This window comes from Acanthopagrus latus, chromosome 4 (genome assembly GCF_904848185.1).
Source record: "Acanthopagrus latus isolate v.2019 chromosome 4, fAcaLat1.1, whole genome shotgun sequence".
NCBI classification, from domain to species: domain Eukaryota; kingdom Metazoa; phylum Chordata; class Actinopteri; order Spariformes; family Sparidae; genus Acanthopagrus; species Acanthopagrus latus.
In genome coordinates this window covers 12485885-12509777 of record NC_051042.1, presented here as the reverse complement: position 1 = coordinate 12509777, position 23893 = coordinate 12485885, and the positions used below count along the sequence as shown (strand labels likewise).

Genomic DNA, 23893 nt, shown 5'->3' with positions numbered 1-23893 from the left:
GAAAGTGAAATGGATATCCTTTAAATCAGTTGTGAGCATTAGACAGCTTAATAGAGAGAAAAAAGAAACTGCATTAGAACCTGAATACATCATGTTAAAAAAGAGAAAAACGTTGAGGCTGTTAGCTTTCAGCAGCTCTCGTCCTGACTGGCGGCGGCGCTAAGGGGAGGGTTGGGGCAGGCGGCGGGGCTGAAGGAGAAGGACGAAGGCGACGACGATAGCTGGTCGTAGCTTGGCAGGCTGTCGTGGCTGGGGACGACAGCAAAGGTCCGTCTAAGCCGCGGCCTGCCCTGACCTGACCGGCCTCCACCTTCACCCTCAGCGACGTCCCTCTGGTCCAGCAGGAAGGTGAGGGATTCTGCGATGCGGTTCAGGGTCTGGTCCATTTGTGTTATCTGTGAGGGGTGGAGCACATATTTGTGAACCAAAGTAGAGATGGCATAGGGGCTCAGATTCATGACTCCACGAATGCTTTTCACTCGTTTTGATTAATTGAGGCGAGTGAGAGTAATCTGTGAGTTCAGGGTTGATGTTACCTTGTGTGGGTCTGACAGGAGCAACAAGCGTCGGCCTGTGCTGACCAATTTATTGGCTGTATTGTCTTTGGTCTTCCATGGTCCATCAAACTAAATTACATTTCAATGATGGAAATGTGTCCATTGTTGCAAGCTGATAGGATGCAACAGAGCCTTGCGTGGGAACTTTGCAGACTTTCAACCAGCTCCGCGTCACCGCAATGTCGGCGACATTATTTGCCAGCTAGAGTCGACATGTTTCGGGCTGTTGCATCAACTGCAGACTGTTGGGCCGCATTGTGCGTGTGCTCATCAAAGAACACAAAGCCCACGGTCGCATGAAGAGAGAAAGAGGGAGATGGCCCCTTTTCCGGTTTCCTCCTGAGGTCAGAATCCAGTTCGCTCTTTTTTTTTTCCCCCTTTTAGTTATCATAACCGGTTTCTGGCACTGTACTAGCCCGATGTTCCGCTGCACCCTGTCCTCCTCGCTGAGGCATGGAAGAAATGGAGACTGGAAAAAAAATATTCAAACTAATTTCAGATGCCCTGGAGAGAAGAATTCAAGTACGGCCTTTTAGAGGGAAGAGGCTGCAAAATCTGCCACATCGATCTCTGCGTCATTCACGAGGGTCGCGCTGAGTCAGTCCCCGTCAAGAGGCTGACAGACACACGGCAGCAGTGGCGTGAAAAGCAATGAATATTACTTAATGCAACTGGATTACATAAGTTTTGAATAAGTGAGCAAATGAAAGTAAAATAAGTATTTAAATATACCATAAATAGCATTTTAATTATTATTTTGTTATGTTCATTCTTCAAATGTCACCAGAATGCAGAAAACACACTCTGAACACTGGGCAGTGCTAGTAGACTATTAACTATTAAGGTTCTGATCCTACTTCCCCACCTAAAATGTTTTCAAAAACATACTTTAACTAATTGCACACTTTTTAGCTGCAATAGAGATACACTGTGAGCTGGAAGTCAGCGTCCTATTGTTGCTGTGCTGTGAAAGCGGAACTGTAAATCAAGGCAGGGCTGATCAGATACCAACCACGATCCTGTTCATTGCCTATTTCTCACCTAAAATGTTCACAGAAACATGTTTGAGTCCCCCCCCCCCCACCCACCAGCTGGCCACCTTACTGTTTCTCATTTCAAAACAGACAGCGAGCCAAAACCAAGCACCACCCAACTCGATCTGAAATACCACAGCTCTTTCGTCTTCTGGTTTCTTTCTGGTCCTGTAGCTGCAATTACAAGTGTTTGTGTCTTCCTACTGCATAATCAGCCCCGTTCTTTCCACTGGCGTCGTCAACATCGAAAATGATGTGCCCTGCTGCACAGACTTCTGAGTTATTTCTTCCTATTGGACAACAAATAAACCCGAATATCACCCCGTTATTCATAAACGGTTTTGGTCTGTTGGATGCAAGGCAATTGAGGCGCACTCGTTGAGCGAGTGGGGAAGTTTGTGATTCGACTTGTTCTTTGTTTTGACACGTCTTAAAAAGAAATGAAAGAAACAATCTTGTGGTTCCTCTTCTCGTGCCACAGAACTGGCACAAGCTGTCAAAGTTTTAGATTTGAGTCGACAGTAACGGGGCCACACGTCTGTGCACAGACGTTTCATATCACAGCAGTCAAAGCAAGTTAAACTTGTGTTGCATTATCCAAAACGATTCCAAAACAGTTTTTGAGTGATAAGCGAGACCGCCACAGCGTTGTCAACATCCTCTCGATGGGGGCTTGTAACATTTTCCGCAACGTTTTTTTGTGTCTCGAATACGAGACGAACGCGACCACGCACATTTTTTTGACTTTGCTCTTTCACGAAAGAAACAAATGATCTCAGGCAGAAAAAAGGCGGTGGGATATTACCGCCGTTTTTCCACTGAAGTTGTACAAATCCCACCTTGTCCTCCATCCTGTTGAGTCTGGATCCAATGGAGTTGTTGCCTTTGTCTTTGGCTCGGTCTTCAGAGGGAGACAAAAGTAAAAACAAACGATAAGGCCCGAGGATTAGGACTGGGGTTTGCTCCATAGTTCCTGTGCTGTATGTTTGAAAGAGCAGCAAAGTCATTAATTACCTGAGCTCGTCTGGAACAAAGTTATCTTCCCTAAAGACTGGTCCAGTCTGGGGGCAAACAATGGGAAGCTCAAGTCAGAGGAATATATGCACACACTGTCCATTTCCTCTCTCATCCTCCCACCTCTTTTTGCTTTCATGTTTTCATCTACCCCCTGCCCAGACAAGTCATTTAAATGTACATATGTGCAAATGCATATATCCCGTTTAGTCGCGCAGTTTACCTTCTCTGCAGCTCCTTGATCCGCACCATGAGGTGGAGGTGGCCCTGGGAGTACTGCTCGATCACATCTCGCACGTCGTACGGCTTACGGGCTTGCTGCAGCGTCAAAAAACAAGTTTGTCCTTATTTACATGCGTAAGTGTTTACTTAATAACGTATTTAATCATTTTCTATCGGGGTTGAGGACTGAAATGAACACATCCCCTACGCAGACGATTTGCTGAAACAGGGCTGTCGATTTCAGAGGCTAAAGCTCCGCCCACTTTCTTGTTCTTTTCATGCTGCTGCTCTTTTGGAAATGCCGTTGTGACACGCCATCGAACACTGTAATTGGAGCCTGACCTCTCGCCATGTGAAGGTCTGTAATAAGCCGCCCTGGGGCAGTGATTGTTACTGTCACTCTCCGGTCTCTCTGGCTGCGCTCGCTTGTAAGGAGTCTGAAGTCAGAGTGCATAAATGCCAAAAAAGTGACTGTACTTCCTGTATCTGTACTTAAAGGTCCAGTGTGGAAGGATTCAGCGGTGTCTTTTGTCAGAAACAGAACACAATATTCACAGTTAGGTTTTAATTGCTGTATCATCACCTGAAACGAAGAATAGCTTTCCATTATGTCAGGATCAGGCTTTTACATCCACAGACATGTATTGTAAAGTTGCAACTAATGTTTGTTAACACTGAAACAACTACTAACTAAAGATTAATTAGCTATATTTGTACCATTTATTAACGATGGTCCTTATAAAAGTGTTGCCTTTCTTTGGAGGCAACCTGCAACCTCACCTCGCTGCCACTAAATTCTACAGACTGGACCTTTGATGGTAAATCAACAATATGTAACTCCAGCCACCAGTTAGCTCTCTGCCAGAACAAAACAGAAGACATCTGCAGAGGGCTGGGTGCAGCACAGGTAAGAGAGGTCCTCTGTAGCCGTAAGCTAATGAACGGTGACGTAATCCGGTCGTTTGAGACAGATAAACTCTGCGCGAGAGACCCGAACAAACACAAGAGCTCGCTCCGCTGATGGTGAACGCACCCGTACAACAACCACCTACGCTGATGAAAAAAAACACTGGATGTGAGTCTGGCACAAATGTTCAAGGACGAGGTAATGTTTTAAAGTTGAATTCTCATTGACTTACTCACCTGAAAATTCCGCTTGGCCACGAAATAACGCATTCTCTGGATCACCCTGATGGCCTTTCGGTGCGACTCTGTCAATCTGTGTGAAAGAGTTCCATTTGAATGTGGAAAAATTAGAAAGGAAAATAAAAAAGGAAACTGATAGTGTCAGAAATCACTGCTGAAATGTCTTTTATTTTTTACTTTTTTTTTTTTTTTTTTTAAGCAAAGCATCGAAGAAGAAGAATGAGAAAGCGCACGGTAACCCCTCGAAAATTGGAGGTTATTTTTCTTCGAGCACGGCATTGATTTGCTTTAGCACCTTACCTGTTCCATTTTTCTTGTATGAAAAAGGTATCAGTGTGAAACCATGAAAAGATTGACCGTGGCCTTCGTACCAGAACCCCGTCTAATGTGTGGTAAAACACTGACTGAGGCGCGGTTTCACGTTTACTGCTCGGTCTGCATCAAAAGCCTCTCACTTCCTTTGAATTTGATCAAGGTGAGCTGAGGTAAGAACAAAGAGCGGGTGATTTCTGGGGTCCGTGTTGCGCTGAAAAAAACGCTGAGAAAGAGCTCTGATGGATAGCATTTAGCCTCCATTATGATGTTGTGGGTATTGTTGAGGAGCTATTACTCTCCAGGGTTTTCTACCCTGGAAAAAGCAATGAATAAGTCTATGAGGGGGGAAAAAGAAGGGAGCTCTTTGTTGAGTCCTAGGTGACAGACTAAAGGCACCATCAGTCCAGCTTTGGACTTTTTCACAGGGGACGAATAGTTTTGAAATAAAAGAGCAAAGTGATCTCTGAATCATGAAATTACAATCCTGTGCTCTGTGACCTATTATTGAAATGCATTTTCCAACACGAATGGCGGCGATGTGTCCAGAAACAACGCAGCGAGGCAAACTTCTCCACACAGTTCCTTTCACCCATAACGCCGTTCCGAATTGCACTGAATTGTGCACGTGGGTCCGTTCTTTACCCCAACATCAGCAGACGTGTTCAACTCTTAAACTGTAAAAAAGTTTGAAAGCGATAACGACAAGTAGAACAGACTGGCAATCTTGAATTGAAGATCATTTCATTTCTTATTCGACGAGAGTACGCTCGATATCAGACCGGCGCTGGGAGCTGATCGGCTTTAGCTTCGCACGAAGACTAAAAAGTAAAAAGGGCTGAACAGCAAACCTGAGCTGAAGGGAAAGCAAATCCCGGCAAGTACCTTTAAAGCTCATTAATTGACACATTAACACAACGGTGTTATTGTGTAAGCTTCATGCACATGTGTCACACTTTGTCACTTCCTGTCCTCTTCTTGTTTTCCCTCCTGTGTGATTGTCCTGATTAGCTTCACCTGTCCCTGATTAGCCTCCTGTGTATTAAAGTCTGTGTCTTCCTGCCGCTCTTTGTCACTTCATCTGTTTTGTTCTGGGAGTCTCTCCGTCGCGCCTCGTGTTTTCCGCCCTTGAGAAGCTTCTGGTTTGTACTTAATTAATTTTTGTGTCTCTTTTTTTGAGGGGGGTTTTGGTGGAATCGCCCCTTCCTGTTTATTCTGAGCTTTTTGGGTTTTTAGAATTTTTAGAGAACAGCTTCATTACTAAAGCTCGCTTTTTGTTTTCGACCTGCCTGCCTTCATGGGTGCTGCGTTTGGGTCCTCGCTATTTTGCAAACTAAAGTCCATATCAAAATGGTTGGATATTATAAGTGTGAGCAGTGTAAAGCTTCTCATTATTAACTTACGGCAAGAAAGAGTGCAAGCAAACTATTGAATATGAGTCAAACCTTCGTGTAAAAGCATAATTACGACAAAAGATGAACCTTTAAGGTTTACAGTGGTTTCGTTTTTGGGCAAGCTAATTTTCAATGGGAGTGCTATGGGCACTTTAGTGCTAGCATCAAAATTGCTATTTTTAAAACACTAAGAAGGCTCATCACAGCATGAAACTTTGCTCGAAGTATCACCAGGGTCTCTACAAATGAACATCAGCAGTGAGAACATTGTTTGTGTATGCAGAGTTTGCTAAAAAGATGGTTCCTCTTTTGTCATAATTACACTTTTACACAAAGGTTTGTCTCATATTCAATCACAAATAAAGCCTAGGTTGCTTTTTGGCGAGAGTTTCACTTTAACAAACCCGCAGTCTAATCACGAGATCAGTATTACTGTTTCGGACAACATGTTGACTGTCTTCTTTAATTCCACAATGTGACTTGATGAATCCTGGCAGTCATTTAGAATGAAGCAAGTTTCAACACACAGTAAAGTGATGGCACGGTGGTGCAGTGGTTAGAACTGCTGCCTCGCAGCAAGACAGCCCTGGATTCAAATCCCACTAGGGCAGTTCTCTCATGTTCTCCCTGAGGTGCGTGGATTTCTAGCTGGTACTCTGATTCCCCCCCACCACCATCAAAACATGTATGAAGTGCCAAGGATCAGGATTCTTCAATTAGGAATTTAAAAATGTAGGATTATAACTTTAGACGGATCAGAATTGATGTGTTTTTTTTTTTGTTTTTTTTAATATACCCATAGGTAATACAGTAAGTACTAAAAGAACATCTGCTGTAAAGATATTGTAACGCCCCCTGTGGGCTGTGGCGAAATGACTTGTGTGTATTCTGTTGGTGTGGTAATTACGGTTTGTGAATGTATTTATAAATAAGATGATGTGTAAACTGGCTGCGACAGTGTGTTTAATTCATGTCCTTTTGTTCAGTGTTTAAATTGTGTTGAGTTAACAAATGATAAAAATGTTGGCGCCGTGAGTTAAGGGGTGTTTGCCGGGAGAGACTTCCCGTCTGTTAAGTTGTCGGTGCATGTTAAAAAACAGCAACTCTCTGGTTAGAGCTTGCCAAATGAAAGCCCTGTCTGCTGCTGCTGCGCTGCTACAATGTGTCCAGGTACTTTCAACACTATGAATGAATTTGAGATGGAACAGCCAATCCTGCTGTTCTTTGACAGCTCAGGAAGTTGCTTGATATGACTGGTTTTGAGGTTTACACTTTGCTGTTATCAAAACCCTTTTCTCAGAAGCAGAAGTGGCAATGCTGCGTTCCAGACAACTCAGAGCTCAAAAACATTTCCACCTCCTACTAGGAAAAAAACTGCGATGGAACGGCACTTGGAATTTCTATTTGTAAACTCGTGGCGCATCCATCTAAGCCGGCACCTTGAGGGGGCTGACGTTTAGATACGTTTCAGAGTATTAAAGTGCCGTAAAATAAAATGCACGATGGCGTCTGCTACCTTGTGCGCCATTCTTTTCCTCCTCCGTTTCGTTTAGAATGCAGGGAGGCTGCGCTGCCGAGGGTTCAACAGTGTGTGTGCTTCACTGAAACATCATTTTGTTCTTGTCACCCGTTTTTTTTTTTTTTTTTTGTTTGTTTTTTTTTTGTTCACTTTTGCCAACTGTTGAAAGCTCCATCTTGGATATTCTGACCTCTGGAGTTGTCTGGAATACATTTGGTCAAGAGGTCATCAGCATTCAGACAGAATAAATCAACTAATTACACTGAAATCTTAAATGCTTTATCTTATAACCATGGAGAAGCAGTGTGACGCAGGGAACCATCATCTCATCTAAAATGAAAACGGAAGCTCTAAATATGCATTTTTTTTTTTTTAAAGTTTTGCTGGCACATGCACCGCTTTAAAAAAAAAGAAACACAAACCCCATATCATCATCGCATGCTAAAAAGACACCCCCTGCTGTGTTTGTTTACACCATCAACAGTAATAATATGGCTTGGAATTGTGGGAGGATTTTGCGATCACTGTAGTTAAAGAACAACTGAACAGAAAATTGCATTTTTCAGGAAAACTGCGCTTCCGTGTATTCAGTTAAGAACCTCTGTCACTTTAAAGTAAAAGTATAATGCTGTGGCTCAACGGCCCCTCAGTGTGTAAGTGTAGCAGTGTTTGCATTTTGCTTTTTCTCCTGCGATCCGTCCACCTGACTCGCGGAAACAAACAACACAACGTGAGAAACATGGAAAAAAGGTTTCAGGAGGAAACTTTTACCCCCCACCTAGCTAACTGCTACAATCCCAGCTCTTTTACTTTAAAGGCCGTGTCTGCTATGTTACTAGAGGTGTAATTTGTTTGTTTGGGACAAACACGTAGTCAGTCTGTTAAAACTCTCAACGCCTCAATCATCTTCAATTTTCCAAAACATGCTGCGCTGCGATGCCGATACAGAGGCAGCTGCAGAAATATGACTCCTCTGAAGTATTCAGCAATCGAGAAAATCCAATCGGCATCTCGGCTTCATAACAGCAACTCAAATGAGATTTCCACACTGCTGTAGACAATGTGGAAAATGTGTGTTTCGGTCTGTAACTGAAGACTTTTCATTAAAAAAAAAAAAAAAAAAGACAAACATGGTATAAAGAAACATATATCTCAAACTTCTTTTTCAACTACATGTACTCCTGTCGTGGATAAAACACGCAGTAGTATCTCGTAATGGCACAATTTAGCATTTGATGTGTCACTGCTCTATGAGTACACTTGGTTACGTATTTTAGAGTCAGCAGAGCATGGAGAGATTTTTTGCCAACAGTGCATCAGCACCCCACCATTAAGGAAGAAAATCCCACGGGTCAGAACTGTCGCTCCATTTGTTTCACTTACTGCGCTCTTGCATTACACTGCAGTTACTTAACACTCATTTCCTCATATCAGTCTCAGTCTCTCGCTGTGCCAGCGCCCCAGCAAGCACAAGTGCCTTTCCCTAATAGGGAATCATTACACAGAGGGGACAGGAGCGCTCTGGGGTATGGCATATTACAAAGGTTAATTACAAATAGCAAAAAAAATAAATAAAAAAATAAAAATACACGCAAACGTTCTGTGACAATAATGCACTCGCACAGAGAGACAGCGTCAGTGTAATGTTGGTGAACTCACTGTGACACTGAGGTGGCAGGATACAGCTCGCTGTGCCGCTCCGGCTCCAGCTCCAGGTCGTCGGCGAAGCTGCAGTTCCTCTGGAGGGGGCCGGGGGAGTGGATGTCCAGAAGGCCAGGGTTTCTTTTCACTGCATGATCACACATTCACACACACACACACTTTAGACTTATCAGTTTGTTGAGCCAGTCAGTTGAACAGCATATAACTTAGGTTCAGGGTTGGTGACCACAGTGCAGTTTCATTCATTGCTCTCTTTTTGAGCTCCGGTTGCATCACGTGCGTGCATTGTGGGGAATGTGTCAGTGAAAGATTTTATCACGAACCGCAATAAAAAAGCACCCTCAGTGGGTTGATCATGGTGAAATGTCGTCATCTGAATAATTGTGAATGGAGATAATCGTGACCGTCCACATGCAAATGACTTGAAAAAGCTGTGGAGTTTCTGATATTCAGATCGAGATTGGTTTCCTGATTTAGTCTGTCACAATGGCTGAAGGGATGTCTTGCACATTGATAACCGCCACAAAAACAAGTTAAATCATTTTCCCCAAACAAAAGGACAACAGACAGCTGAGGTTACCACCATTGTTTTTTTTTTTTAAAACCTTACTTGTGCAGGAGGATCTCATGATTTCTGATAACTGATGAAGATTATTTGAGTGTTTTTCACTAAATAAAACTATATCGCGGTTATGTTGAACAGGAGAATCATCCCAAGCTTAGTATGTACGTGTTGCATTATTTTGCTGAGCTGAACGTCGGAGCCAGAGAAACCTCTAAAAACAGATTTCTGCAAAGAAACGCAGAATCCTTAGGCACCGGACAAGATTTGGTATCGGAATCGTCTGGTTTCTGTACATAGTTCAAGTATTTTTGACCAATCATGCTTGATCTTTGCCTCTATCGAGAGAGAGAGAGAGAGAGAGAGAGAGAGAGAGAGAGAGAGAGAGAGAGAGAGAGAGACCTTCTTGATTTTTTTTTCCCCCTCATGAATTCATCTGGCTGGACTGGGCTCTGGTATTGTGCGTGCTCACTCATTGATATGTCTTACCAGGAGACTAAATAGAATGGAGCCCTCTTTAACGTTATTGGTCACACCTGAGCTTTTCCTGCAGCTAAAATGGCTGCCGTGAAAAGGGTCCATCGTTGTCAGATGAAGACCGATGAGATCCAAGATTGGAGGCACAGAAAGTGGCTGTGAACGCCGCGAAGAAAAACATGAGCTCATGCGGCTTCTCAAAACTCTAATACTTTGTGGAAGGCTTCATCTTTATCGGAACATTGCTACCTTGAGGGACTAGCATCCCTGGATGTTTGATATTATGAAAGCACTGTCATTTTCGAATGGGGAGAAAATCTGCGTTTGCAGCCACATTCATCTAGCTCACGCTGGGAAAAGTTGAGCTTCATTTGGACAAACAGGTCAGGGAGATGGCTGATATTATGTGATTTTTTATAATGCCGGGCTGCCTTATCGTATTCTGTGGAGAGTTTTATGTAATGCGGAAGATTTATTTTGCACCTGTGAGACACCTCACTGTGTCGGAGGCACATCTATATCTCTTTGAGGAAAGAAAAGACTAACATGAGGCTGGCTTGAATTTAGATCTCAAACTTGGCAATGCGAGTCTGCCTCTGTCAGTCTTAAAAACACAAGAACTGGTCCGGTGTAGGTGTCAGTTTCATGTATGTATATATATATATATGGACATAAATATGTATACAAACAGAGGTATTTAAATACAGGAGCTAGAGAACCAGGAGGACTCCAATTTCTGAAGCATAACCGGAAATCCATAATGTTGTTGGCATCGCCAGCAGCAAAAGCTCTGCAGGAAAGATTGCGGCGTTGTTGTGGCTAATTATTTGAATTTGCAGAGAAGTGTTAAGCAACTCGTCTAACCCCTTGGTTTCTGACATGCGAAAAATAAAAAACATGATGTGAAATGCATCTGCTTTATTGATGGATTCATCCCCACGATGGAATGGATTTAATTGGTGCTGTCAACCAGGACAGATGTGACACGACAAGCCATGAAAAGCTGCCTGATAAGAGGGTGCAGAGAACTGCTTCAACCACTTGACTTGTTTGATGCTCCACCAGATTTACGAAATTTGTTTTTAAAGAAACAGCTCTAAATTCTGGTAAAAACCTCTATTCGACCTCACATGGTACATGAGAACTGAGACATAAACCCTTTAGTGGAAGTGAATAAAACTACAACCCGGTGCCAAAACAGTTGGGACGCTGTGTGCAGCGTAAATAAAAAACAGAATGCAATCATTTCTTTTCATGTGCAAATGAACTATGTTTACTGACAACTGTTTGACAAAGTGTTCCTGATTTGGTAATGTCCTTTATATACTTATGTGTTTCACAATGTGCTGAACCTCGCCTCGCCCTCGCTTGTGAATGACTCTTTTGAGGACCCAATCGTGATACCATCACCTGTTAACCAATTAACCTGTTTAACCTGCTTAATGTTCCAAACAGGTATTTTTGAAACAACTGGTCACAACTTGTTTGGAATGTGTTTGATGTGCGTAAAATTCTGAGTAAAGCATATCTTTGCAATAATAAATCGAGTTAAAGAGCATAAAGCGACAAAGTTGCATGTGTGTCAAAAGAGGATTAGCAGATGATCGCATTCTGTTTTCCCCAGCCGTCCCGACTCTTTTGGAATCGGATCAGTTTTCTCTTCCAAAGACACAAAGCGAAAAAATACTAAGACACTCCCGTCAACAACATTCTGTTACCTGGAGGCGGTGAGCTGAACTGAAGGGAAGACAAAGACGTCCAGGACTGCTGGAGATCTGAGGCACAACACATGAAGAAACACAAAAACATCACCACTGTTTAGCACGGGGGCAAAAAAAGGACAGCAATGACGATGTTAGTCAAAGACTGTGGTGTTGAGAATGCAGTTTTGCAGTCATTGCTTAAAGAGTCAATTGAACACAACACAGCAGGATCATACACTGAGGAGAAACATGCTCTTAGGTACTTAGAAGGTAAAAAAAGGAGGTTGTTAAAGCGGACAATATTGGAGGACAGTGAGAGTACTGAGGATGTGTGCAGGATGTGGACACTAACAGCAGCTCACCGCATCCTCCCAAAGCGTGAGATCCTGCTGAACCAGGTGAACGGACGAAACATCGAGAGAGGGAGAAAGACACAAGCAAGGTAACAGGCACTTAAATTGGACGAAAGAAGAAGATTCAAAAATAAAGATGCAAAGGTAGAAGCCACACATACACAGTTGTTTGTTTTTTTCTGATGAAAGGAAACAGATATGATTGCAAAGAATGAGGAGACTCAGACTGTTTCATATTTGAATACACTGACTCACAGCTGTCTGCTAAGAAACATGTGAGGCAGGTGTCTAACTGTAAAATTTAATCCGAGGGACTGTGGGATTTAAACTGTGTGTGCGCTCAGTGGTTTCCTTACACACCTCCAACAACACATGCACACGCGCACACACACACACACACACACACACACACACACACACACACACACACACACGCACACACACACACACACACACACACACAGCGTCTGCACAAACAGTCAAAGCACTGGACCGATCCATCAAGCTACCATCACTGATATTACCTCCTGCCCCCTGACAGCTCTGTGTGTCTTGCTGATGATTGTTTATATTACAAAGTAATCAATGATCGTTCTCCCTCCCCATGAAATTTCTTATCCCTGCCATCAGATAATAGATGAGCGAGGCCCCGCCCCTTTTCCGTGTGCCCCATGGGACCTCATTTTGGGAAAAATGATACAATAGTCAATGGCAAGGGACTAATACACTTAGTTTTAATCCCATTTGAATTGTGCTATGAATGACACCTCTGATTTAAAAGACACTTTTGCAAGCAATTTGTTGGAGAAAGATAGTGAAATACTATTTAGCTGTGTGTAAAATTGCTCAGTGAACTACACTGTCTCGACCACGTCACCAGCACCGCCATTGGGCGTCATCGGAAACATATTCAAAAAGGTGAAAATCACAATAAATCTGGCCATGTTGAAAAGTGAAAGGAGAGTTAGTCACTTTTGGAACCAGCCCTACTAGGTTTCAGTCAAAGGTCTTAGATGAGCGTTAAGCGAGACAATGTCACTGATGAGGATGTTGAGTGTGTAGTCATTCTGATTATGTCCCATCACAATCTTATTTTTCATTAGTTTTTGCTTGTGTGCATTTCATGGTATGATTCAAACAGGATCTAAAAGATTTTTGTTCTTGCCATTCACTACCATACGTATTTTCCCTGTAATAAAGTCCAGTGGTCGAGGCACTGTTGAGTCCAATTCCGCTCAGAGTTTCTAAGGGTGAAAAAGGCTTTTTTTTTTTTTTTTTCTTTTAATCACCACTGGCACCAAGTGCTTGCCTGTGGGGGAATGGTTGGGTCTCTGTAAATACTTTCATTTAAGAGTATGGTCTAGACTCCAAGTGGAAAGTTTCATGAGATAATAAAAACAAATAAAAACCTGGTTGGCTGGTTGATTGAGAGAAGGCAGCGCCACTGGTTTTAAATTCAAGATGGAAATTATTGAATCATATAACCATCACACATTAACTCAATTCCGTGAAACCCGGTTGCTATTGTTTTAGTGTTATAATGTGGTAAAAATTGTATTGTTGCCTGTAACTTTTTTTTTTACATTAATTTTCCTCACACTCTTTCTCCTGCTTAGGAATTACAGATGTAAATGATCTTATAGCTCACTCTGGTACAACTGTTAACTGTCCCTGTACACAAACAAACAAACAATAAAAACTCAAACTGCTGTGTCAGACTGCATTAGTTTTAGATAAGTGTACGTATCACAGGTTATGTCTTCTGAAGGTCCACAGAGGACAATTACGGTATGTTAATAGACAGCTCTAGAGCCACAATCAGTGTGTGTGTGTGTGCATCTGTGTGTGTGTGTGTGCATCTAGTCAATATATCGCACACCAGATGGCAATCTGGGAATTTAGTTAAATGATTCATCGTTAAAAGCAGCATGCTGTAGATGTGAGATGTGCAGCACAACCTGTAGAATCCATTTATCCTCAAATCAAAGGCTCTGATTTTCATTGAACACGAGGCAAACAGACATTTATATATACATCCTTACAACTGTGCAAATCAGATTCTGCTGCTGCACCGAGAACTGAGTGCAGAGCAGAACCATTTGCACAGTTATATGTTGGTGGCAGCGCTGCAGTCACGCATCTAGGCAGCTTTTCAGGTTACCAGCTGGTGTAAAAGGAAAAAAAAAAAAAAAAAAAAAGGTTATGTAACTAAGCACAACAAAGTGTTTGATCCAAGAAGATGTTTACATTTTGTAGACATGGTAAAAAGGCCCAAATTTATCTCCCGTGGAGGACAGGCTGTCCTCTCCAGTATCTCGTACTGTTCATCCACATTCATCCAGTAATGATGAACCTCAATGCACCACCGATAGTAACAATGATGGTGATGATTCATTTTATTCACATAATTCTGTTTATAAGGTAGTGTTTACAAATGAAGGTAATATACCAAATGAGGAGGACGCATTAAGGGAGACGATCAAGGATAAAATCAATAAGCATAATAAGATGAAATGGCTGAAAAAATGAAATGAGGCAGTTTCATAGATGAGGCTGAATTAGTGGGTGTTTTGTACTTGTGTTTTGTAAGGTGACATGGTTTGATGAATACAACTCATCTGTCTGCCTGCCTGTCTAGGTGATACTTACGGTCCTCGATTCGGCGCATTAAAGGTGCAGGCGACTCACAGCAGGCAGGAACGGAGAAAGATTCTGAATTGCTCACAGACTCATCAGGGCTGACCCGGTAATATCAAACATGTTTGATATATTAAATTGGATGACCATCATACTTTGGTAGTTTTTTAGCTGGATCATGCAAACCAGTGAGAGAGGATTCTCCAGGCTGCTGACAGCGCTGCCAAGCAACAGCAAACGTTCTCGCCATTGAGCTAATTTTAGCTAGTACACTACTGTTGAAATTTAAAATCTCACCTCCAGTGCTCACTGAAGAACAGAAAACCTAACTTGACTGTGTCTCCCCTCATCCACACTCAACACTTTGCTTTTGTTTAGTTTTTTTTCCCACTGGAACACAATACTACAGCAAGCTGTTGCACCACGCTAATTTCCATTTTGTTTACGTCTGCTTCCCCACGACATGATGTGCGAGCCATTGTGAGCTGGGAGTGGTGTCCACTGTTTATTCAAAATGTATTGATACTGAACGTGTCGCTTTGATCCAAAGCAGAATCACGAGGGTTCATCATCTGGGGATAATGAATGGCAGAGGAAAATTTGGTGCTCATCTATCCATTAGATTTTGAAACATTATACTGGGCAAGCACTAACCTGTGGCTTGCTGGCAGCGTTAAATCATAGATATCTATGCAAAATTTCATGGCAATCCATTTGAGATATTTTAAGTCGGAACAGCTGACGATCTGAGATTGTGGCTCTGTGAGCATAAAGGATAAAAGCTAGACGTTGTCTTGATTATTAAGGCCAGAAAACGTGTTCTGGTGACTTTCATCACCCTACACAAGGACAGTTATCCTGTTGTTTCAGTCACTGAACTCTCCTGCCGTTCCCCACCTGCCATGTTGCTCACCTCAGCTTGTTCCCGCCGTTCCCGGTCATGTGCTCCCCTCCCTCACATTTCCTCATCGTCACCCCTGCATATATAACAGCCCTCTTGCCCCACTCATTTGTCTGATTGTCTAATGTACGGCGCCACCCAGTCCGAGCTCTCCAGCCTTCCTTTATTTTCCTTCCCTGCCTGTTCCGCCTGCCTGCCCCCCTCACCTGCTTCTTATAGATGACTGATTACCCGCTGCCGAACTCTGCCTTGAACTTCTAACCGAGTGAACGATTGATTGCTTTCAACTGCTCTGCCTCTGAGTCCTGCTTTTGAGTCCGCGTCCCTGTGAACACTTTACAGCGATGAAGGTGAAGGTATTTTCAAAACGACAGTCAGCAGAGATTTTTACAATTTCCCTTGAAGTCAGCGATTCAAGTTTTTATAAAAACGGCAACAAAATTCAACTTACACTGATACAGACATATGTAGGCTGCATTCAGAGACGCTGAAAGTACATCCAGTATTATTTGATTTGAATTGCTTCTTTACGCTGTGTCACCCTCACCCCGCTATTGATCCTGCAGAGATGCATGTGGTGGGATGTTCTGTAAGTTCAGCAGTGCACTGTTCTGACCTGACTCATGTCTGAGCTCCATCCTTAGTGTTTACTCGGATTTTAATGAAACCAGGTACGTTACTTGGTAAACTAATTAACCGGTTTGACATCCACCAAACATAAAATAGACTGTTTGGATTTTGGCAAAATGTGTGAGTCCTGTTTAGTGCAACATCTGTTCAGCAACATAACTGGGAAGTTTCCCGTTGTACAGTTTTTCACACTGATTGATGTGAACTAGAACACAGCCCGGTGCGTCAGAGATAAGCGTGCTGTACATTACCTGTGCCCACAGTGCTGTAAACATCTGAGCTCAGCTCCCTCCCACTGTCGAATACAGAGTCGTAGGTGATGCTGGGAATTGTGGGAGACGTTGGACCGTTGTCCTTGTCGTTGCTCTTCAACTTCCTCCTTATCTTCACCTGCCCAAGAAAGGCGAACACCTCAACAAAGTGCCCTGGTGGAGGGTTTTATTTGACACCAGTGTGAAAAACAGCAGAATGTGTCTGTGATCATCACACTGCACTGGAAAAATACCTCTTCAGAAATAAGTTTTTTTAAAAAAAAAAGTGAAAATTGTCTTTAAAAAGTCCCACTCATCTCACTGAAATGCTACTTTCTAGGTAATTGTGTCTAATGTGTAATAAAACGTCGTAAGATTTGGAGTCGTTGCAGTGTGATGCAGGATTATGCTCTGTTACCGGTATCGGCAAGCTTGTGCTGCATGCTCAGCTATGCTGACGGCTCAGGAAAATGGATAATGATGACCTACTACTGCTGTACTTTGCATGGAGAAGCAGAAATAAAACTAGGAGGATATGGGCTCACAATTCTTTCAAAGGCAGGAGAAGTGAGGAGTATGCAGCATTTTTTGTAAAGAGTTGTTGCTCTTTGAAGACAAATCTTCTTCATATATTTGTAGGAGCCAACGTCAATTATTCTGGTGAAGAGAAGGACTAAATGGATTTCAGAGGCCACATCAGCACCAAGGACCATTTGGCTGTATGTCTCAGGTAGAATTATGTTTTGGTGTGAGTACTTTGCAGCCTAATATTATGTTACACAGTATAAGCATTTTATAAGTTGTGAAGGCGACTCCCTGTAAATTCTGATCAATTCTGGTTGACTGTCATCGTTTCTATCTTTGATTAAATCCACACAATGACGCTCAACGCTGTCGTTTCAACGCTGTCGTTATAGTTGAGTTGGAGAGACTTTTTAATACAATATTGTTACAATAAGAGTTTCTGTTAGCGTTAACAAGTCGCTCTTGGTATGGACACGCCTTAAGTTTCCAACAGTGACATTGTGGAAAGACATTGTTAACTTATCAGCCTCTCGTAAATATGGTCAAATATTTGGGCTTTGCAGAGAAGTTGCGAAGTTGAATGTCCGCAGTCAGTTAACACTAATACAGCCAAGAGCACAAAGAAGGAAACACCATAGATTTATTTTCCTCTTTCTGTTGTCAGATGAATGTATGAACATTATGATTTGATGATATATGTATGAAACTTCAGACCTTTAGTGTGAGGCCCTGCAAAGTCTTCGGGGAACATGTTTGAAACATTTTAAAACACATTCACTGCTGTGGGCATTGGTCAGATGCCTAAGTCGCAATCATATTATATTAATATTAAATTGCTGCTGGCACTGCCGCTGCTTTTTTTTCCTGCACCTATCACAAGAATTCTATATTCTTATATTGAAAATTTCAGGTCTTTTTAACCTGTTTCTTTTTCAGACGCCACAAAAATACGTTGTGACACAGTAATCTTTACACTAACTAATGCAATTTAGATTCTTGTCCTTTGAGTCTGCCTCACACAGGACAGTTGGGGACAGACTTGCAGTCCTTTTCAATCCACCACAAACCGCTGCTTCCAAAATGTTGATCAAGTTGAATAAAAAAAAAGAAAAAAAAAGAAAAGAAAAGAATATAATCTTCATAAGGGCTTATGGTATTGCAGGGCTGTTGCTTCAGACTGCATTGGTTTTGCCTTTGTGCACGTAATAAGCTGGAAAGCGAATACAGGAAGCAGTTACAGTGAAATACATAAAACGATTACAAACCGATTTCTTGGGCTTGGGGGTGGACAGAGACGAGGCGGGGATGTTGGATCGCTTTCTCAAAAACGTCTTGAATGTGGCCGAATCCAAGTTCTCCACCGCAAAACTTCTCCATGCTGTCTGCAGGGGGCATGGAAACAGCGAAATATATTGGCTGAACGGAACTCATTTCATGCCAACATGTGTGCCATGCAAGGGAGAAAGTGAGGGGCTCCAGGAAACGATGGTCTCAATAACAAAACAGAGGCTTTCAGACAGTTCAGTCCCCCGGCTGTATTGTTTTGCCGTTTCAGTAGTTGTTGGTCGAATATAAAGTACCTGAATGAGACAGGCAGCTGCGGGGATCTGTCTATTGAAGTGCTTCTGTCTTTGCTTCTGCTGCACCTTCAAGGCAAAGCCTGAGCCTAAGATTCCCTGTGAACAACAGCACAGCACGGTTACTGCTCGTTAATTCAGTTTTAACAATGCACGTACGGCACAGGCATCTGCGTGATCCAAAAGACAGAAATAAAGCCACCATTAAGGAATAATGTGCTTTCTAAAGCTATTATTATCTATTACTCACTTTGTTCATTAAGTGAAAGAGACGCATTAAAATGTTCGGCCTTTCATTTTAATAAGAGGGATTCCTTAGTTTTCTTGATTTCACACCACTAAGAAGTGAGCACAGTTTGAGCTCCACTAATTTAACATCACTGAACCGATGAATATCGCAATAATTGACAGTAAAAAAAATAAAATAAACTTCACTTAATTCCTTTGCGCACAAAATGTGTGTTTTAAGAGCTTGGGGCTCTTGAAACTTTCTTTAGCAGTCAGTAACACAAAGGATCAAATCTAACGTAATCCTTCGAGCTGCTGCATTCTGTCTGCATCATTAATCTGGTAAAGACTTATAGTACAAGGTAAAGCCGCTGTATAGCTTATCAAGGTCCCAGCAGTGCTCAAAAGGCATAATGTGAAACTAAACCTGCCCTCTGCTCTGCTCAAAAACAAATGAAGGAGATCTCTGCAGCTACTGTGTCTGTATGAATACGTTGGCATTATTCTCACAGTAACAAGTGTGAAATTGCAGCAGAGATATAAACGCATCAGCTTCGATGTTACTGGCTCTGAGCAAATTTAGAAAAAGCACAACAAATATAAGAGTTTATTTAATAAAACGTTACACTCAATGAGCGAAATACATCCCCTTTAGAATTAATGCAGCTGAAGCCCAAAACTCGTAGCAAACCATAGCACAACATCTGAACATTTTCGGTGCTAAGACTGATTGTGTGAAGCAGAGCAAAGCTAGAGGAGACGTGACATGAGGCGTAATCTCCAATTTGGCAGTTTACAAAAATAATATCGGAATAAAAGGAGAGGATATCTGGATATGCTCCGCTGCGGGCTCTGCACACAAAAGGTCCGTAATGGCGACTGACACCTCTATCAAGCTGTCAGAGCCGACGGAATCGACGCGCAGAACCCAAATCAGTGTCAACGACAGCATTCATCAACAGCCAGCAGACAAGTAGTATATACACAGTGAGGGAATAGAAAGGCCCGGGCTATTCCACATAAGAAACCTCCCCCAGAACTGGGAATAGTCTGAGGCTGTCAAGAATAATTTCAAAGTGATGCAAAGGCATTGGATTAGCTGTTAGCAGCGGAGTCCAAGTGCACTGCTACACAGTTTATGAAGTATAACGTAATTTATTGTTATGGCTCTATAAAGTGAAGTCATGTTTTGCTTATTCAGTCTGTTATATTGGTTTCGATTGCCTTCACTAAAGCTTTAAGTGAGCCTCATGTTTAATTAATGCATGCCGTTCACGGAAATAATACAGTTTTTTTTTTTTTTTTCCATCAGGGATTGTTTTTCACTCAATAACATTTGCATGTGGCAAGAAACCTTAGAGAAGGATTGACAGTGAGCCTGAAAGATGCCGCGGCTCAGCAGTTTCTCTTTCTACTTACTGCGGGCAGAGCAAAGAAGGAGATGGCAAAGACCGAGAAACAGGATGCGATGGTCTTTCCGATCCAAGTCTGTGGCACTTTGTCTCCATATCCGATAGTGGTCACTGTCACCTTTGGAAAAAAAAAAAAAAAAACAACTGAGTAATCAATACAAGAGGCGTCGATCAAAAAAAAACAAATAAATCCTCTAAACAGCAAAAACATTAAAAAAAAAAAAAAAAAAAGGGGGGGGTTTTTTGTAATCAGCTGTTGATCTGTAAACTTTGGATCATGATTTTGATTTTGTGGTGGCCTTTTTTTTTGTGGTTTCTCTGCGCTCCTGTGTTGGCAGAGATGCCGCAGAGAAGCTGGCTGAACTTCCCCGATTGACATGGAGCTGCTGACTCTCTCACACACCTGCTGCACGTTTGGCTCCACCTGCTCCATCTTAAGAACCCTGCTCCTCGCCTCGCTCTCTGACATATAATTTCCTGAGCCGTGGTGCATGGTCCTCTATTAGCACTCCTGTTGCTTGAGCCTGCTCTAGTGGGCTCTTTTTTTTTTGGGGGGGGAAAGAACGTTGACCTTCTCTGGAATCAGCTCTTGCCACACCGCGACCCACGCACTTCTGCCTCCAGCGCGCTCCAACCTCTGAGATTCTGTGCCCTCCACCTGCACCGCTGTGAGTCTTCCCCTCTGCACTTCGGAGCCTCACCCTGCCTTCATCGTTACACCTTCCACAGAGTGATTCCGTAAAAACCTCTTAAACCTTCCCCCGCCTTGATGACACAAAAATGGAGACTTGCTAAAATCGTTGTCTTGTCATGTCACGTCATGTCATTGGCCGTAACCGCTAACCACAAAAGTCAGCAGGCTTAACCCTAAGGCGACCATCAATGTTTGTACAAAAAAAAATCACATGGCTTTCAATCCAACAGTTATTTCTAGTCTAGTCCAAAGTGACGGGATGTCTGACTGACCAGTTTTTATCCTTAAAAGCGAGCGAGCTGGTCAAAAAATCTTTTTTAAATGGCAATAATGGTCCATGGTCGAAATTGAGATATCTTTTGTCGGTTTTGAAATGCCCTGTAGAGTAAAGACAGCACTTGAAATAGCCTAAGAATTTCTCCATTTGTCAATCAATATTGCAGTAAAGACTGCGCAAGCTATAATAGCATCGCTTACACAACCAAAGAAAGAGCAATTGAAAGAGTAACTGATCTCATCAGCATAGCCATCTAGTCGGCTACATCACTGTCTTGGTTCACATCAGATCTACTTGGCAAGAAGGTTATGTGCAGTTCAGATACAGAGGTTGGTAGAACAGCTGACAAGAAGCATTGAAAGGCTTTTTTTCTGAATTAGTTCGATCACTGCTAACACAGGCTCATAAGGGAATCGCTTAATGCTGCCGATTAACTGTTCAGAATTCTGGACATGTACGCGACTGGAATGATTTGTGATTCGGACTTGTCCCAGTGGACTTATAAACAATTCTGGCTGAATGTGATCAGCTGACTGTCAGTTTTTACTGTAGCACATGACCTTTGACCTTTTCACCTCTTTGACTCTCACACCTTCAGAGATATACCCAGCAGAGACAGAGGAGTATGTGAAAGTGGACCCAAACCTGATATAACTCTTTACTTTACTGTAAGTATACCTTTAAGAGTTGTTTGACTCTCTCTGTGTGTGTGTGTGTGTGTGTGTGTGTGTGTGTGTGTCTTTCTTAATATCCAAGTCCCTGAAGTCTCTAAGAAGCAGAGTGGGTGGTGACTTATTGTCTGAAAATAAAATTTCATCTTGTATCCTCTCCACTACTTGTTTTGCAGCTCATATTAGCGGCCCACTGGATGTGCCCAGGGGTTTCAACACAACTCCTACTGTATCAACAGTAGTACAGATGAAACAGAGTCTATATTTGACCTTTCACTTGCCAAACACTGTATAAAACAAGTCAGTGTTTACTGCAGAATCTTACTGTTGGCTGGTTGAGTAAGTCACAAAAAAACAAATATTTAGAAAAGTGGAAAACTACAGTTTTATTTGAAACATGAAACAATTAATGTCATGTTCATGTTACAGTGACGTAGTTTAACTTAGTTCTGTGTAATCTGATCAGAATAAAGAATAACACTCTTGAAAATAACTCAAATTAATTGCAGAAATTGAACAGATAATTAACAAGAGTAAAATACATTTTAATTACAGTTGACTTTATGCAGTATTTAAAGTAGCAGTTTGGAATAGTGTTTTCCTTTTAGCTGAGAGATAAATTAGTTGTTTGCTATTTTTGAAATTATACTAAATTTATAACAACAAGTAAAGCATAATCTATCACCAGAGTAACCTCTAACAGTGATTACCCCAGTTAACTGTGGAGCTGGCATTCATATTGGCTGAGTCCAGCCAGACTGGGAGCTCTGAGCTGTGGAGGAGTGATCGTTTTGTTTATCACCTCTTGAGGTACAAAGTGGAGAGAGTCTAGCAGATTAGCATGCTTACCTCAACAGATATCTCTGCAACACAATACATAGCCTTTTTTTTAAAGTCAAAACTCTTATTTTTTTTTCATGTTCTGTTGATCATTTGGGTTAATTTTTGAATGTCTAAAATTCTAGAAAACTGCACCTTTATTGTGAAGCTGCAGCCAGCAGGCGGGTAGCTTAGCTTAGCATAAATACTGTAAGCAGGGTTATTCCACCAACATTATGTACACATTAAAGTAGCATAATGCCTTTTCAGAGGAAGATGAATATAATCTGATAAACTGGGTACAGCGACATCACTTTGTGGTTATATTGCATCGTGGGTAATGAAGGCACCATGTTTTGAAAAACAGTCTGCATTGCACTCCCTCAACACTGTTTGGAGATATCGCCTTTTTTTTACTCAACATTTTCTTCTTCCTTTTCAAAACCTGGTGTCTACATCACCCACAATGCAACTTAGCAACTAGCCGATGTCACTGGAGGCTTTTTATCAGATTACATGCAGCTTCCTCTGGAGCCACAAAAGGCCTTATACTGTTTTTTTCACATATGCAGTTGTACTCCCCCAAGACAGAGTTCAATGTGTAAAACTGGTGGAGTTAGTTATTTATTGTACAGACTTGAGAGTGGAATCAATCTTCTCATCTCACGTGTGTTTCCCAAAGTGTCAAACTATTCCCTAAATAAATGAATTCTGCAAATCAGTCACTCAAACTTCATCATACAGCATATCAGACGTGTACATACTGGACCAGGTCTTATTACGTATTGTAAATATTGAGGTCCTGGTCGGGAGCAGTAGAACAAAACAACATTTCTGACACAACCGCCGCGAGCATAAACTGCAAGCACACTGACAGGCAAGCATCCACACAGATTCTTACCACTCCCCACCACAGGGCATCGGCGTAGTTTCCAAACTCGGTGGAGCCGCTGCTGTCCACTGCATCTTTCTCTGCCAGGTAGACAAAGTACGAGGAGAAGATCAGGCTCAGAAAGCCAATGTACAAGGTAGTGATCAGCTCCTGAAATAAATACGCACAAATACGCACACAAACGTGACATATTTCAAACTCGATACACAACAAAGAGACAATTTCATAACAACACCGCATATCTGTCCCTGTTAATATAGTCTATATATATACGTTTTTACTCCATCCCTCGTGTTTGCTTAAATATCCATGTTCCATTTGACCACCTGGAGTCTGCTGTGACTGTGTTTGTGAATAATATGACACAGGGGTGTGAATTAATGTGCTGTGAATTTATTGAAAAAAAAAAAATAATAATTCTGAC

The 23893-nt window shown here is 42.1% G+C and overlaps 1 protein-coding gene across 3 annotated transcripts in view; it reads right to left on the bottom strand.

Annotated features, from left to right (window-relative positions):
- Positions 1-23893, bottom strand: part of kcnq1.1 (potassium voltage-gated channel, KQT-like subfamily, member 1.1) — a 50724-nt gene continuing 26831 nt past the window's right edge. The window contains exons 6-18 of one of the 3 annotated variants that reach the window (XM_037094295.1): positions 23479-23619; positions 20124-20234; positions 18480-18575; positions 18165-18281; positions 16375-16513; positions 11965-11991; positions 11618-11674; positions 8858-8987; positions 3971-4046; positions 2829-2923; positions 2606-2652; positions 2431-2492; positions 1-395 (exon numbers count right to left, since the gene is read on the bottom strand). In XM_037094295.1, the coding sequence (XP_036950190.1) occupies positions 129-395; positions 2431-2492; positions 2606-2652; positions 2829-2923; positions 3971-4046; positions 8858-8987; positions 11618-11674; positions 11965-11991; positions 16375-16513; positions 18165-18281; positions 18480-18575; positions 20124-20234; positions 23479-23619 (1365 nt within the window). In that variant the 3' untranslated portion in view covers positions 1-128. The remainder of the gene's footprint in view (positions 396-2430; positions 2493-2605; positions 2653-2828; positions 2924-3970; positions 4047-8857; positions 8988-11617; positions 11675-11964; positions 11992-16374; positions 16514-18164; positions 18282-18479; positions 18576-20123; positions 20235-23478; positions 23620-23893) is intronic. The other 2 variants (XM_037094296.1, XM_037094297.1) reach the window with 2 other exon arrangements.